This window comes from Oncorhynchus clarkii, chromosome 10, assembly GCF_045791955.1.
Source record: "Oncorhynchus clarkii lewisi isolate Uvic-CL-2024 chromosome 10, UVic_Ocla_1.0, whole genome shotgun sequence".
Lineage (NCBI taxonomy): Eukaryota > Metazoa > Chordata > Actinopteri > Salmoniformes > Salmonidae > Oncorhynchus > Oncorhynchus clarkii.
This window is the reverse complement of record NC_092156.1, coordinates 7,382,993-7,400,433: the sequence shown is the minus strand read 5'-3', so window position 1 is coordinate 7,400,433 and position 17,441 is coordinate 7,382,993. Positions and strand designations below refer to the sequence as shown.

Below are 17,441 nucleotides of genomic sequence, written 5' to 3'. Positions count from 1 at the left end.
TTGTTGATATCACAGTTTCCAATAGATCAAGTAACTGTGTAGGGACTCGGGGGGGGGCTACTAAAAGTTAGAACATCAGCATTAGCAGACAACCCTCAGAGGCAAGGCAAAACACATTCATCCTTAAAAGGTTAATTTACTGAAAAACAAATCTTAACATTTGAATTGTTAATAAACACAATTTTTACTTCAATATTATTAAAGTTAACAGGCAAGTGTTTAAGTTAAACATACTAAGAGTAGATGCTGTTGCAAACAACAGACAGGGAAGCACAACAGTCATTTTCTCTTTCTGAAGAACTTACTGGATGGAATCGTGTTTCAGATTGTTGATTTAGATTGCACTGGTTTCTTTGTATATTTCTTCAGAAAGAGGAAACAGACAACGGAATATCTTCAAAGTGTGACTAATCTGAATGTGAAAATTAAAATTAAGCCTGAGAATTACAAAGCAAAATAGCTAGTAACCAGTTGAGATAAACATAACCTAGATCCAGATGAACTGAACATGTCTCCTAAGTGCTAACTTAAAGAGGGGGGGGGGGGACTTCACAATCATACACCGTATAAAAACACACGGTCCCCATTCACACCCACATTGAGGCCTTTAATATTTAATATGGCACCACTATAGATAATCCCTGAAATAAAGTACATTTTCCTGGTCTACATAGTGGCTATTAGTAGCAGCTGTGGCACCTCCTGTACCATTTCTTCAGTCGATATTCATACTGGCCTTTTAGTGGACTCCCTATAGCCATGAAGAGAACAAGTGGGGATGAAAGTGGTCAAATATGAGGACTAGTTTTTATCAAAAGAACTCGGTTAGATAAAAACGATAAACAATATAAGTAAAATATACCCTCTCTGAAACTTGAACGATGATCACGTAAACATTCATCATCCATTCAGAGTTCTTTCATGTGTATGTTAAAACTTCTGAGACAATCATTACTGATTAATGCCAGTATGAATTTGAATTTAAATGGCCACGAACCAATGGCCAAGTATGTATCCCCTCCAGATTCAGATGTCATTCATTTATGTAGTACAGTGTAGAGCTCCAATACCAAAACGGTGTAGAGTTCCAATACCAGAACAGTGTAGAGTTCCAATACTAGAACAGTATAGAGTTCCAATACCAGAGGAGTATAGAGTTCCAATACCAGAACAGTATAGAGTTCCAATACCAGAACAGTATAGAGTTCCAATACCAGAACAGTATAGAGTTCCAATACAGTACAGTACAGAACGATGATCACATAAACATTCATCATCCATTCAGAGTTCTTTCATGTGTATGTTAAAACTTCTGAGACAATCATTACTGATTAATGCCAGTATGAATTTTAATTTAAATGGCCACGAACCAATGGCCAAGTATGTATCCCCTCCAGATTCAGATGTCATTCATTTATGTAGTACAGTGTAGAGCTCCAATACCAAAACAGTGTAGAGTTCCAATACCAGAACAGTGTAGAGCTCCAATACCAAAACAGTGTAGAGTTCCAATACCAAAACAGTGTAGAGCTCCAATACTAAAGCAGTGTAGAGTTCAAATACCAGAACAGTGTAGAGCTCCAATACCAAAACGGTGTAGAGTTCCAATACCAGAACAGTGTAGAGCTCCAATACCAGAAGAGTGTAGAGCTCCAATACCAGAACAGTGTAGAGTTCCAATACCAGAACAGTGTAGAGTTCCAATACCAGAACAGTATAGAGTTCCAATACCAGAGGAGTATAGAGTTCCAATACCAGAACAATATAGAGTTCCAATACCAGAACAGTATAGTGTTCCAATACCAGAAGAGTATAGAGTTCCAATACAGTATAGAGTTCCAATACAGTATAGTTCCAATACAGTATAGAGTTCCAAGACCAGAACAGTATAGAGTTCCAATACAGTATAGAGTTCCAATACCAGAAAGGTGTAGAGTTCCAAGACCAGAACAGTGTAGAGTTCCAATACAGTATAGAGTTCCAATACAGTGTAGAGTTCCAAGACCAGAACAGTGTAGAGTTCCAATGCCAGAACAGTATAGAGTTCCAATACAGTATAGAGTTCCAATACAGTATAGAGTTCCAAGACCAGAACAGTATAGAGTTCCAATACAGTACAGAGTTCCAATGCCAGAACAGTATAGAGTTCCAATACAGTACAGAGTTCCAATACCAGAACAGTATAGAGTTCCAATACAGTATAGAGTTCCAATACAGTGTAGAGTTCCAAGACCAGAACAGTAAAGAGTTCCAATACAGTATAGAGTTCCAATACCAGAACAGTATAGAGTTCCAATACAGTATAGAGTTCCAATACAGTATAGAGTTCCAATACAGTATAGAGCTCCAATACCAGAACAGTGTAGAGTTCCAAGACCAGAACAGTATAGAGTTCCAATACCCGAACAGTATAGAGTTCCAATACTGTATAGAGTTCCAAGACCAGAACAGTATAGAGTTCCAATACAGTATAGAGTTCCAATACAGTGTAGAGTTCCAAGACCAGAACAGTGTAGAGTTCCAATGCCAGAACAGTATAGAGTTCCAATACAGTATAGAGTTCCAATACAGTATAGAGTTCCAAGACCAGAACAGTGTAGAGTTCCAATACAGTGTAGAGTTCCAAGACCAGAACAGTATAGAGTTCCAATACCAGAACAGTGTAGAGTTCCAATACCAGAACAGTATAGAGTTCCAATACCAGAGGAGTATAGAGTTCCAATACCAGAACAGTATAGAGTTCCAATACCAGAACAGTATAGAGTTCCAATACCAGAAGAGTATAGAGTTCCAATACAGTATAGAGTTCCAATACAGTATAGTTCCAATACAGTATAGAGTTCCAAGACCAGAACAGTATAGAGTTCCAATACAGTATAGAGTTCCAATACAGTGTAGAGTTCCAAGACCAGAACAGTGTAGAGTTCCAATGCCAGAACAGTATAGAGTTCCAATACAGTATAGAGTTCCAATACAGTATAGAGTTCCAAGACCAGAACAGTATAGAGTTCCAATACAGTACAGAGTTCCAATGCCAGAACAGTATAGAGTTCCAATACAGTATAGAGTTCCAATACAGTGTAGAGTTCCAATACCAGAACAGTATAGAGTTCCAATACAGTATAGAGTTCCAATACAGTGTAGAGTTCCAAGACCAGAACAGTAAAGAGTTCCAATACAGTATAGAGTTCCAATACCAGAACAGTATAGAGTTCCAATACAGTATAGAGTTCCAATACAGTATAGAGCTCCAATACCAGAACAGTGTAGAGTTCCAAGACCAGAACAGTGTAGAGTTCCAAGACCAGAATAGTGAAGAGTTCCAATACAGTATAGAGTTCCAATACAGTATAGAGTTCCAAGACAAGAACAGTGTAGAGTTCCAAGACTAGAACAGTATAGAGTTCCAAGAACAGAACAGTATAGAGTTCCAAGACCAGAACAGTATAGAGTTCCAATACTGTATAGAGTTCCAAATACAGTATAGAGTTCCAAGACCAGAACAGTGTAGAGTTCCAATACAGTGTAGAGTTCCAAGACCAGAACAGTATAGAGTTCCAATACCAGAACAGTATAGAGTTCCAATACAGTATAGAGTTCCAATACAGTATAGAGTTCCAAGACAAGAACAGTGTAGAGTTCCAAGACTAGAACAGTATAGAGTTCCAAGAACAGAACAGTATAGAGTTCCAAGACCAGAACAGTATAGAGTTCCAATACCAGAACAGTATAGAGTTCCAATACAGTATTGAGTTCCAATACCAGAACAGTATAGAGTTCCAATACAGTGTAGAGTTCCAATACAGTATAGAGTTCCAAATACAGTATAGAGTTCCAATACCAGAACAGTATAGAGTTCCAATACAGTGTAGAGTTCCAATACAGTATAGAGTTCCAAATACAGTATAGAGTTCCAAGACCAGAACAGTATAGAGTTCCAATACCAGAACAGTATAGAGTTCCAATACAGTATAGAGTTCCAATACCAGAACAGTATAGAGTTCCAATACAGTGTAGAGTTCCAATACAGTATAGAGTTCCAATACAGTATAGAGTTCCAATGCCAGAACAGTATAGAGTTCCAATACAGTATAGAGTTCCAATACAGTATAAAGTTCCAATGCCAGAACAGTATAGGGTTCCAACACAGTATAGAGTTCCAATGCCAGAACAGTATAGAGTTCCAATACCAGAACAGTATAGAGTTCCAATACCATAAGAGTATAGAGATCCAATATAGTGTAGAGTTCCAATACAGTATAGAGTTCCAATACAGTATAGAGTTCCAATACAGTATAGAGTTCCAATACAGTGTAGAGTTTCAATACAGTATAGAGTTCCAATACAGTGTAGTGTTCCAATGCAGTATAGAGTTCCAATGCCAGAACAGTATAGAGTTCCAATATAGTGTAGAGTTCCAATACCATAACAGTATAGAGTTCCAATACCATAACAGTATAGAGTTCCAATACAGTGTAGAGTTCCAATACAGTATAGAGTTCCAATACAGTATAGAGTTCCAATACAGTATAGAGTTCCGATACAGTATAGAGTTCCGATACAGTATAGAGTTACGATACAGTATAGAGTTACGATACAGTATAGAGTTACGATACAGTATAGAGTTCCAATACAGTATATAGTTCCAATGCAGGAACAGTGTAGAGTTCAAATACTTTATAGAGTTCCAATACAGTATAGAGTTCCAATACAGTGTAGAGTTCCGATACAGTATAAAGTTCCAATGCCAGAACAGTGTAGAGTTCCAATAAAGTACAGAGTTCCAATACAGTATAGAGTTCCAATACAGTGTAGAGTTCCAACACCAGAACAGTATAGAGTTCCAATACCAGAACAGTATAGAGATCCAATGCTAGAACAGTGTAGAGTTCCAATACAGTGTAGAGTTCCAATACGGTGTAGAGTTCCAATACAGTATAGAGTTCCAATACAGTGTAGAGTTCCAATACAGTGTAGAGTTCCAATACAGTGTAGAGTTCCAATACAGTGTAGAGTTCCAATACAGTATAGAGTTCCACTACAGTGTAGAGTTCCAATACGGTGTAGAGTTCCAATGCCAGAACAGTGTAGAGTTCCAATACCAGAACAGTATAGAGATCAAATGCCAGAACAGTGTAGAGTTCCAATACAGTATAGAGTTCCAATACAGTGTAGAGTTCCAATACAGTGTAGAGTTCCAATACAGTATAGAGTTCCAATACCAGAACAGTATAGAGTTCCAATACCAGAACAGTATAGAGATCCAATGCCAGAACAGTGTAGAGTTCCAATACAGTGTAGAGTTCCAATACAGTGTAGAGTTCCAATACAGTATAGAGTTCCAATACAGTGTAGAGTTCCAATACAGTATAGAGTTCCAATACAGTGTAGAGTTCCGATACAGTATAGAGTTCCAATGCCAGAACAGTGTAGAGTTCCAATACAGTGTAGAGTTCCAATACAGTATAGAGTTCCAATACAACGTAGAGTTCCAATACAGTGTAGAGTTCCAATGCCAGAACAGTATAGAGTTCCAAGACAGTGTAGAGTTCCAATACCAGAACAGTATAGAGTTCCAATACAGTGTAGAGTTCCAATACCAGAGCAGTATAGAGTTCCAATATAGTATAGAGTTCCAATACCAGAACAGTATAGAGTTCCAATACAGTGTAGAATTCCAATACCAGAACAGTATAGTTCCAATACAATGAAGAGTTCCAATACCAGAACAGTATAGAGTTCCAATACAGTGTTGAGTTCCAATGAGAGAACAGTATAGAGTTCCAATACAGTGTAGAGTTCCAATACCAGAACAGTATAGAGTTCCAATACAGTGTAGAGTTCCAATACCAGAACAGTATAGAGTTCCAATACAGTGTAGAGTTCCAATACCAGAACAGTATAGAGTTCCAATATAGTGTTGAGTTCCAATGCCAGAACAGTATAGAGTTCCAATACAGTGTAGAGTTTCAATACAGTGTAGAGTTCCAATACAGTGTAGAGTTCCAATACAGTGTAGACTTCCAATGCCAGAACAGTATATTGTTCCAATACAGTATAGAGTTCCAATACAGTGTAGAGTTCCAATACAGTACAGAGTTCCAATAGCAGAACAGTATAGAGTTCCAATACAGTATAGAGTTCCAATACCAGAAGAGTATAGAGTTCCAATACCAGAACAGTATAGAGATCCAATATCAGACCAGTGTAGAGTTCCAATACAGTGTAGCGTTCCAATACAGTATAGAGTTCCAATACAGTATAGAGTTCCAATGCAGGAACATTGTAGAGTTCCAATACAGTGTAGAGCTCCGATACAGTATAGAGCTCCAATGCCAGAACAGTGTAGAGTTCCAATACAGTATAGAGTTCCAATACAGTGTAGAGTTCCAATACAGTATTGAGTTCCAATACAGTATAGAGTTCCAATGCAGTATAGAGTTCCAATGCCAGAACAGTGTCTGAATGTCTCTTCACACATTAAATATTATTTCAGTATTATAACGTATGTACATTGCATCTTTTATCATGGGCACAGTGGGAACTTTCTATTTGTCATATTTACAAACAGTCTCATCATCACAGAGCCATGTCAGTCCTCCTCCTCTACTATCAATTAACCACGTGCAAAATGTCATTGACCTATTATGTTCTAGCCAATGAGCTACAGTAGAAGAATGTAATTTCACCACACTTTTGAGGAGACCTATGGGCATACACCTCTGGAATGATCACGTTTCTCTCTTCTCACCAATGGGTGTAAATCTTGTGATGGACAGAATTTAAATGATTGCTTACCCTTGTCTCTTAATTGCTGTCTATGTAGCAAAAGTTACATCGGCTACCCTCCACCAACTGAAGGTCTGTCATCTGAACCTCTTTGTCCCAGCCCGGTGGGCTTCTGATGCCAGCTGCCCATCAAAGAGCTTCTGCTATCCCGGCATCTGGCTCCAGGGGTCATCTGTCGGAGACCAGGCTATCCCTCCAATACTGTTTTAATAAACCTTCATAATTGCATTCTGTCTATGTTCTTCATTCAATTAAGGCTCGATTGAAATGTATTCTTCACTCATTCTGACCCTAACAGTCCAACATGCATCAAAACAGCTAGACCCTAACAGAACTGTCTATTATACATGAAGACAGCTAGACCCACAGTGACTGTACGTACATATCCCAACCAGAAGCCATGGATTACAGGCAACATCCGCATCGAGCTAAGGGCTAGAGCTGCCGCTTTTTAATCTGGACGCTTATCAGAAATCCCACGATGCCCTCAGACGAACCATCAAACAAGCAAAGCGTCAAAACAGGAGTAAGACTGATTCCTACTACACTACAATACAAGATTAAGATCGAATCGTACTACATCGGCTCTGACGCTCGTCGGATGTGGCAGGGCTTGAAAATTATTACTGACTACAAAGGGAAACCCAGTGCTGTTTAATGATGGTGTTGGAGTTGTGTTTGACCACGCAGTCATGGGTGAACAGGGAAGGGGAGGAGGGGACTAAGTACACATCCCTGAGTGACGCGAGCCTACCAGACGAGCTAAATGCCTTTTATGCTCACTTCAAGGTAAGCAACACTGAAGCAATCACGAGAGCACCATCTGTTCTGGATTATTGTGTGATAACGCTCTCGGTAGCCGATGTGAACAAAACCTTTAAACAGGTCAACATTCACAAAGCCGCTGGGCCAGATGGATTACCAGGACGTGTACTCAAAGCATGTGCGGACCAACTGGCAAGTACCTTCACTGACATTGTCAACCTCTCCCTGACCGAGTCTGTAATACCGACATGTTTCAAGCAGACCACCATAGTCCCTGTGCCCAAGGAAGCGAAGGTAACCTGCCTAAATGATATGATTACCGCCCCATGGCACTCATGTCGGTTGCCATGAAGTGCTCTGAAAGGCTGGTCATGACTCACATCAACAGCATCCTCCCGGACACCCTAGACCCACTCCAATTTGCATACCGCCCCAACAGATCCACAGATGACACAATATCAATCGCACTCCACACTGCCCTTTCGCACCTGGACAAAAGGAACACCTATGTGAGAATGCTGTTCATTGACTACAGCTCAGCGTTCAACACATAGTGCCCACGAAGATCATCACTAAGCTAAGGACCTGGAACACCTCCCTCTGCAACTGGATCCTGGACCCCCTGACTGGCTGACCCCAGCTGGTAAGAGTAGGCAGCAACACGTCTGCCACGCTGATCCTTAACACTGGGGCCCCTCAGGGATGTGTACTTAGTCCCCTCCTCCCCTTCCCTGTTCACCCATGACTGCGTGGTCAAACACAACTCCAACACCATCATTAAGTTTGCTGACAACACAACAGTGGTAGGCCCTGATCACCGACAACGATGAGACAGCCTATAGGGAGGAGGTCAGAGAACAGGCAGTGTGGTGTCAGGACAACAACCTCTCCCTCAATGTGAGCAAGAAAAGGAGCTGATCGTGGACTACAGGAAAGGCGGGCTGAAAAGGCCCCCATTAACATCGACGGGGCTGTAGTGGAGCGGGTCGAGAGTTTCAAGTGGTCCAAACACACCAAGACAGTTGTACACTGCTGCTACTCTCTGTCTGTTTGTTACATATGCATAGTCACTTTGCCCCCACCTACATGTACAGTCATGGGAAAAAGTATTGAGAATGACACAAATATACATTTTCACAAAGTCTGCTGCCTCAGTTTGTATGATGGCAATTTGCATAAACTCCAGAATGTTATGAAGAGTGAACAGATGATTTGCAATAAATTGCAAAGTCCCACTTTGCCATGCAAATGAACTGAATCCCCCAAAAACATTTTCACGGCATTTCAGCCCTGCCACAAAAGGACCAGCTGTCATCATGTCAGTGATTCTCTCGTTAACACAGGTGTGAGTGTTGACGAGGACAAGGCTGGAGATCACTCTTATGCTGATTGAGTTCAAAAAACAGACTGGAAGCATCAAAAGGAGGGTGGTGCTTGGAATCATTGTTCTTCCTCTGTAAACCATAGTTACCTGCAAGGAAACACGTGCCGTCATCATTGCTTTGCACAAAAAGGGCTTCACAGGCAAGGATATTGCTGCCAGTAAGATTGCACCTAAATCAACCATGTATCGGATCATCAAGAACTTCAAGGAGAGCGGTTCAATTTTTGTGAAGAAGGCTTCAGGGCACCCAAGAAAGTCCAGGAAGCGCCAGGACTGTCTCCTAAAGTTGATTCAGCTGCGGGATCGGGGCACCACCAGCACAGAGCTTGCTCAGGAATGGCAGCAGGCAGGTGTGAGGAAAACACTTTTGGAGGATGGCCTGGTGTCAAGAAGGGCAGCAAAGAAGCCACTTCTCTCCAGGAAAAACAGAAGGCCTGGTATGAAGAAGGCCAGCATCCCAGAGTCTCCTCTTCACTGTTGACGTTGAGACTGGTGTTTTGCAGGTACTTTTTAATGAAGCTGCCAGTTGAGGACTTGTGAGGCGTCTGTTTCTCAAACTAGACACTCTAATGTACTTGTCCTCTTGCTCAGTTGTGCACCGGGGCCTCCCACTCCTCTTCCTATTCTGGTTAGTGTAAGTTTGCTCTGTTCTGTGAAGGGAGCAGTACACAACATTGTACGAGATCTTCAGTTTCTTGGCAATTTCTCGCATGGAATAGCCTTCATTTCTCAGAACAAGAATAGGCTGAATAGACTCAGAACAAGAAGAGAACAAGAATAGACGGACGAGTTTCAGAAGAAAGTGATTTGTTTCTGGTCATTTTGAGCCTGTAATCGAACCCACAAATGCTGATGCTCCAGATACTCAACTAGTCTAAAGAAGGCCAGTTTTATTGCTTCTTTAATCAGCACAACAGTTTTCAGCTGTTCTAACATAATTGCAAAAGAGTTTTCTAATGATCAATTTGCCTTTTAAAGTTACAAACTTGGATTAGCTAACACAACGCGCCATTGGAACACAGGAGTGATGGTTGCTGATAATGGGTCTCTGTACGCCTATGTAGATATTCCATTTAAAAAAATCTGCCATTTCCAGCTACAATAGTCATTTACAACATTAACAATGTCTACACTGTATTTCTGATCGATTTGATGTTATTTTAATGGACAGGAAATGTGCTTTCCTTTCAAAAACAAGGACATTTCTGAGTGACTCCAAACCTTTGAACGGTAGTGTATGTTAAAGGATGGATGTTATATAAATAATATAATATATAATATTATTAATTATTAATTAATATATAAAGGAGGTATAAAGCAATAAACTATTAGCATCAAGCCCCAGAGACAGGATGTAAAACACATCTACAACTCCCTGCGCCTGCCTTACAGCTGAAATCACAAGTGTCACACACACACACGCATGCACACGCACACTCTCACACACACACACGCTCGCATGCACACGCACACTCTCACGCACTCACTCACTCGTTTGGATGATGTTCAACTTTTCAAAAAGAAACTGGTACTTTTCAACTGGATGTCTGCATCAAGCTATGACTATAAATCCCATCGCTGCTGTTGTCTCTGAATTGGAATGGAGGTCCACATAGAGAGAACAGTCAGAACAATCACATTACAGGAAACCAAAGCGTGAAATGACAATCTAAGTAAGATCTGTATCTGTTCTGTATCCCCAAGTCCTGGCGGGCGGGCGGGCGGGCGGGCGGGCGGACGGGCGGACGGACGGACGGATGGACGGACGGACAGACTGACGGACGGACGGACAGCTGAGAGAGAGCGACAAAGTCCAACAGACCAAGCGACAGATCTTTCTGATGTGTGATTGTCTTTTGTGGCTCTTCCTGAGCGCACTGTGTTTTTCAGATAAGAGCTCCTATGAGTCTTCCTACTTCGATTAAGGCCCATAGCTGTCTGATCCATGGCTGAAAGACCAGTGATTTTTTTTGTTATCTCTGAGCTGTTAAAGTCTTGCAGGGCCCTGATGAAGAGAGTCCTAGACAGGCTCCTTAGTCACGTCTCGCTCCATGTTCATCACGGCCTGAGCTCACGTGGCCTGAAAGCTGTGGCACGGGGGAGAGAGGTAGGGATGGAGGGAGGAAGGGAGAGAGAGAGGTGGAGATGGAGGGAGGAAGGGAGAGAGGTAGGGATGGAGGGAGGAAGGGAGAGAGAGAGGTGGAGATGGAGGGAGGAAAGGAGAGAGGTAGGGATGGAGGGAGGAAAGGAGAGAGGTGGGGATGGAAGTAGGAAACGAGAGAGGCAGGGGTGGAGGGAGGATTGGATGGAGGGAGGATGGGAGAGAGGATGGAGGGTAGGGAGGTGGGAAACGGTTTCACGCTGACAGAATAACTGTTGTGCTCAGGGGTCACTCACTAATATCAACAGAGACTGGAGATAACCACCTAACTTTCAGGGACAAACCCATTAAACCTTTACTTTATAGTCAAAGAAAACTTTTCCTGCATTTTTTTGGTGGTGATAACGTTCAACCTTGAATGTGGTTTGGAATTTCGCCCCTGATAAAAGAGTGTTTAGGACCAATGATAAAGATGAACCCTGATTAGCATCATTTGTTTTATATTACCTTTATTTAACTAGGCAAGGAGTTAAATAAGAACAAATTCTTATTTTCAATGACGGCCTAGGAACAGTGGGTTAACTGCCTGTTCAGAGGAGACAGATTTGTACCTTGTCAGCTCGGGGGTTTGAACTTGCAACCTTCCGGTTAATAGTCCAACGATCTAACCACTAGGCTACCCTGCCGCCCCTGACAACAACGTCCTGTCACCGTACAAAAAGGTAAAGCTTGTTGTTCTAGAAGCTGTCGTGTGGACTCTCTCTGAGAAACCTGTCCTGAAAATGTCCCAAGAAATGTACATCTCTGAGGTCACTTTGAGGTGACACAGTAGGAAGAGAAAACACCTGAGGGGCTATAATTCAGGTATGACTTCATCTGCAGAGCTGAGTGCTGTACGTTTCTCTGAACAGAGAATCGACTTTTGACATGTCATTGTCACTTGACTTTCCGGCCTTATCCAAAGGGGGGGAAAATCACGCAGCTTAGCTGTGTGTGTACCCAAGTTTGATCGTTATCTGTGTGAGCCAAACGCCTATCTTACATCCTGTAGGCCCTAAAGTCTGGCTACCTGAAGATAGAATACACACGCAGGCATGCACAAACAGAAAGTGCTAACAAGTCATTTGTTTTGTTGAAACATAACACAGTCTGTCTCCATTAAGATAGAACAAAAGTACAACATTAAATATACATTGTACAAAATGAAAAAGCACTGTTCTTTTCAAAGAATGAATTTGTCCTCCATGAATCATCACACTATTTGCAAACCTACATGTGGTAGCAAGTTTGCAAGCTAAGAGGTTTGGTCCAATGTGACTATCTATCTGAGCAAGTTGCCCAAAATGCAGTTATGTTGTCTCGACACGAATCTCTATGAGCTGGAAAGGGCATTACCACAGATACAACCATGAGACAGATATTTCCCCAAATATGGTAGTGAGAGGAATCCCAGTGGCAGGCAGTGGGAGATGGATTTTGGCCAACATACTCATCGATGAAACATTTCATCTCAATATAGTTTTGTAGACCCTTTGCCAAAAGATGCAAAAAAATGACGTTGTTTAGAAAGAGTGCAAAGGCGAATTCAGTTACTGCACACGCACACTTCCCGGAGTAGGCGTTCTCTAACCAAAACATGCAAATATTTGCTATAATGCACCAATAGGATCCTGGCTCTGCCCACCTCCTTGCTTGTCCGGCCCACTATGACTAATTTGTTATTACCCAAGACTGATGTCTCTGGTTGTAGCTCATCTCTAGCTCCTATGCTTACAGTAAACTGTATAACATGCCGGCTGTTGTTCCATCATCCTCACTATTTCTCCTGATAAATATACAACAAAAAATATAAACGCTACATGCAACAATTTCAAAGATTTTACTGAGTTACAGTTCAATACAAGGAAACAGTCAAATGAAATAAATAAATTAGGCCCTAATCTATGGATTGTATATGACTGGGGAGGGGTGCAGCTCCACCCACTGGAGTCAGCATGCCAATTGCACGCTCCCTCAAAACTTGAGAAAATTGTGGCATTGTGTTTTGTGACAAAACTGTTTATTGTCCCCAGCACAAGTTGCGCAATGTGTAACGATTATTCTGTTTAATCAGCTTCTCGATATGCCACACCTGTCAGGTCGATGGATTATCTTGGCAAAGGAGAAACGCTCACTAACAGGAATGTAAACAAATTTATGCAAACATTTTTGAATGAAACATGAAACACTTTACATGTTGCGTTTATATTTTTCTTCAGTGAACTTCAGCTGCCACAACAGACAGTTGTATAAGATAGTTCCTGTTAACATCCATTCATCCTGTACGCAAAAACATATATAGTTTCTGTTTGCATTTAAGAGTAAGTCATTAGACTCATCACACTTAATTATCAAACCTGAACTAGACCAAATGTCATTCATCCACAAGAGAGTTCCATACTGTACATACATCCCTACGGTATGCAAAAATAATTGTTGCCAAATTATAAAGTCATCACCCTTAAATATCACACCTTGATTTGGTTAGAGGTCTCTTGATGAATTAACAGTAGTGTTGTACTTCGTGAAGATCGCCATTACCCCAAGTCATGTAACAAGCCATGAAAATAAGAAAAGCTGGGTCATGGATTGTGCAGTTGAGGAATTTCTTAGCCGTAGACATGCTGGAACATGATGTCAACAGCTCTAACACTAACTCTACATGCAGTCCACTCTGAGTTTGTAGAATCCTTTAAAAGGGGAGGGGACTTACCCGATGATGTAAGCCAGGACCCCCAGCTGGATCAATCGGCACACGACCCCCACCCTCCTGTTCCGTACCAGCACCTGACGGGGGGTCTCGTACTCGAAGAAGAAGTCAGAGAGGGTGTTTGTGATGAAACTCTTCATCTTGCTGCTCCGCTGGAGAGAAGAAGGTCTCTCAACCCCACTGGTATACATAAACTCTCTCTCTACCTCCCTTCTTCAGCCTCCCTTAATTATTCTTAAGCCTCCCTTAACCAACAGCTGACACGTTTCAGCAGCAGTGTTGGACTTTCTCCCTCTCTCGCTCTCTTCGTCTCTCTCTCTCTCTCTCTCTCTCTCCTCACAGGCGGTCCTCCTCCCCGTGACCCTTCCCTCTCTCACACTTCCTCATTCACTAACCTAGCAAACCTCTCTCTCTCTCTCTCTCTCTCCCTCTCTCTCTCTCCCTCTCCCTCTCCCTCTCCCTCACTCCAAAACAAACAAATACTATCTTGCCGTAAACCAAGATGTTACTAAGGTGTCCCCAGTCCATTAAAGCAAATAATGACTCCACTGAGCCACTGATCAGATCATTCAACATCTGTCACAGACATCCTTCTCACCCCCCCCCCCCCCCCCCCCCCCCCTTCCTGGTGTTCAGACATAGCAGGGACACGCTTGACCTAAACTTAGGCTACAACAACAGCTCCCCAAATGTATATTGGATGGTTTTTTGTTGTTGTTCATCGCACAATTAAATGTCAATGCATTCCGCTATGTGAAGGAATTAAATGAACTTGGACTATGTTGCTTGCTTCTTCAGCTTCATTACATTTGTTATATACATTAACGCCATTTATTTTTGGTAGGGGGTAGCCAACACAAAGTATGAGCAAGAGACATAAATGAATCCCTTAATAAAATATTTATACAATAATACAATTTACATGAACAATAGGTTGATGAAAGGAAAATGGTCTGTTCTGAATGTAATTAAACTGCATCTGTTTGATCAACACGGAACCGTGGAAACGAACGCAATTCATTTACTGGTGTTGTTGTGTTGCTTAGGAATGAGTGCAACACAACAACACCGCACAAAAATGTTGCCATGTTGATTTACAATAGAACCTATAAACTCATATCTCTAGTCCAATGGAAATGCGTTATTTATCCCAACTTTTCGAATAGCAAATGAGCTAGCATTTAAAACTTCAAAAATGACCACACAATTAGCCCTATTTATACGTGGTTGTTACAGCTGTATAGCCTACGTAAACAGTAGCATACTGAGCTACTGCTCTATGCTCTGACAAAGGTTACTTCTAGTCCAGGGCTGGGTCAAGCGCATATTAAATACTTCAGTTGTACTGATTGACTTGCTGCAGTTTGCAGTGTTCAAGCTAAATCAAGTGTGTCTCAAATACTATTTAAAGTAGGTCTGTTTACTTTTCAGAGAATTTATTCACCCCAGTGTGTGTGCGTATTTGCGTGACAGAACTTGACACAGTTCAATAGGGATTTGTCGTTCTTCCAATAACAATACTGTAGATACTGATGCTCTGAGTCTTATCCTGGACAACCATGTCTGTGTATTGACTACTGAACTGTAAGCTACTGGAGAAAGTAGTTCAATATATCAATGTGTTATAGTTTATTATAAACTGGGTGGTTCGAGCCCTCAATATTGATTGGCTGACAGCCGTGGTATATCAGACCGTATATCACGGGTATGACAAAACATATATTTTTACTTCTCTAATTACGTTGGTAACCAGTTTATAATAGCAATAAGGCACCTCGGGATTTGTGGTACAGTATATGGCCAATATACCACGGCTAAGGGTTGTGTCCAGGTACTCCGCGTTGCGTCATGCATAAGAACAGCCCTTAGCCGTGGTATATTGGTCATATACCCTCGTGCCTTATTGCTTCAATATATCACAGGATATGACTGTGATAGACTAGTTGAAGTAGGCTAAGCTGGAATCATTCAAAGAACATTTGCAAACCATGTACAGTGTCTGCTTTTAAATCAGGAAAAACATGTATCGTAATTGGATAAACTATCACTGGATCACTGCCTCACAAGTTTGTTAAAGGGGTAGAGCAGTCAAAAACATGATTTCTGTATCTTTTAAATTATATTTCCACACTATGAGGTCAAAATAACACTCTGAAATTGTGAAAATGATCATGTCGTTTTTTTTGTGTAAGAGTTGTTTTTGGCTCAGGACATGACATCACAATCTGATGTGATTATTCTAACCAATGACCAGTCATCTTTTATTTAAGCAATAGGGTCTGAGGGGGTGTGGTATATGGCCAATATACCAAGTCTAAGGGCTGTTCTTATGCACGACGCAACGTGGAGTGCCTGGATACAGCCCTTAGCAGTGGTATATTGGCCATATACCACAAACCCCTGAGTTGCTTCATTGCTATTATAAACTGGTTACCAACGTAATTAGAGCTGTAAAAAGTTAAGTTTTGTCATACCCGTGGTATACGGTCTGATATACCACGGCTGTCAGCCAATCAGCATTCAGGGCTCGAACCACCCAGTTTATAATTGCATTTATACAACGGGTGGGTCTAATCCTGGATGCTGATTGGTTAAAACTGCATTCCAGCCAGTGTCTATTCCACAACTTCCCATTGGCTAAATATATGATGTTGAAATGCCTATTTACTCTGTTTCATCTGACTGTCTCATCAGCCCAGCCAGGCAACTTAGAATTTTAAGGCTCCCGAGTGATGCAGGTGTCTTTGGCACTGCATTGCAGTACTAGAGGCATCACTACAGACCCTGGTTCGATACTAGGATGTATCACAACCGGCCGTGATCGGGAGTCCCTTAGGAAGACCCAGCATCTTCCGGGTGAGAGGAGGGTTTCGCTGGGGTAGGTGGTCATTGTAAATAAGAATTTCTTCTTGACTGACTTGCCTTGTTAAATAAAGATTAATTGAAATATAGCCTACTAGATATACACCATAAAAAGCATGTAGACATTATCTCCCATTTCTTTTACACTAGCATTTGGTTTTCAACAGCTTAGATTTGTATTAAACTTGCTGTCTGTTGCTCCAACATTTGCAACATTGTTTCAATACTGAAATTCGATCTCCAGCTGTCCCATAGTAATGAAAGTGTCAGGAGTCGGGACAAGACAGACAGGCTGGCAACTTTTCTCAACCTGTGGTAATCATAAATCGGCATCATTTTTATGCAAACAGTGGGGCAAAAAAGTATTTAGTCAGCCACCAATTGTGCAAGTTCTCCCACTTAAAAAGATGAGAGAGGCCTGTAATTTTCATCATAGGTACACTTCAACTATGACAGACAAAATGAGAAAAAAAATCCAGAAAATCGCATTGTAGGATTTTTTATTAATTTATTTGCAAATTAGTATTTGGTCACCTACAAACAAGCCAGATTTCTGGCTCTCACAGACCTGTGAGATTTTCTGGATTCTTTAAGAGGCTCCTCTGTCCTCCACTCATTACCTGTATTAATGGCACCTGTTTGAACTTGTTATCAGTATAAAAGACACCTGTCCACAACTGTCATCTTTTTAAGTGGGAGAACTTGCACAATTGGTGGCTGACTAAATACTTTTTTTGCCCCACTGTATATACAAAGACATGTCAATAGAAAACCACAGAATGCAGCTAGTC

The 17,441-nt window shown here is 41.3% G+C and overlaps 1 protein-coding gene across 2 annotated transcripts in view; it reads right to left on the bottom strand.

Moving 5' to 3' along the window:
* LOC139417965 (P2X purinoceptor 1-like) overlaps positions 1-14,112 on the bottom strand; it is a 53,224-nt gene extending 39,112 nt beyond the window's left edge. The window contains exon 1 of one of the 2 annotated variants that reach the window (XM_071166994.1): positions 13,792-14,112. In XM_071166994.1, coding sequence (XP_071023095.1) covers positions 13,792-13,979 — 188 coding nt within the window. In that variant the 5' untranslated portion in view covers positions 13,980-14,112. The remainder of the gene's footprint in view (positions 1-13,791) is intronic. The other variant, XM_071166993.1, reaches the window with a different exon arrangement.
* Between the last annotated feature and the right edge of the window lie 3,329 nt (positions 14,113-17,441).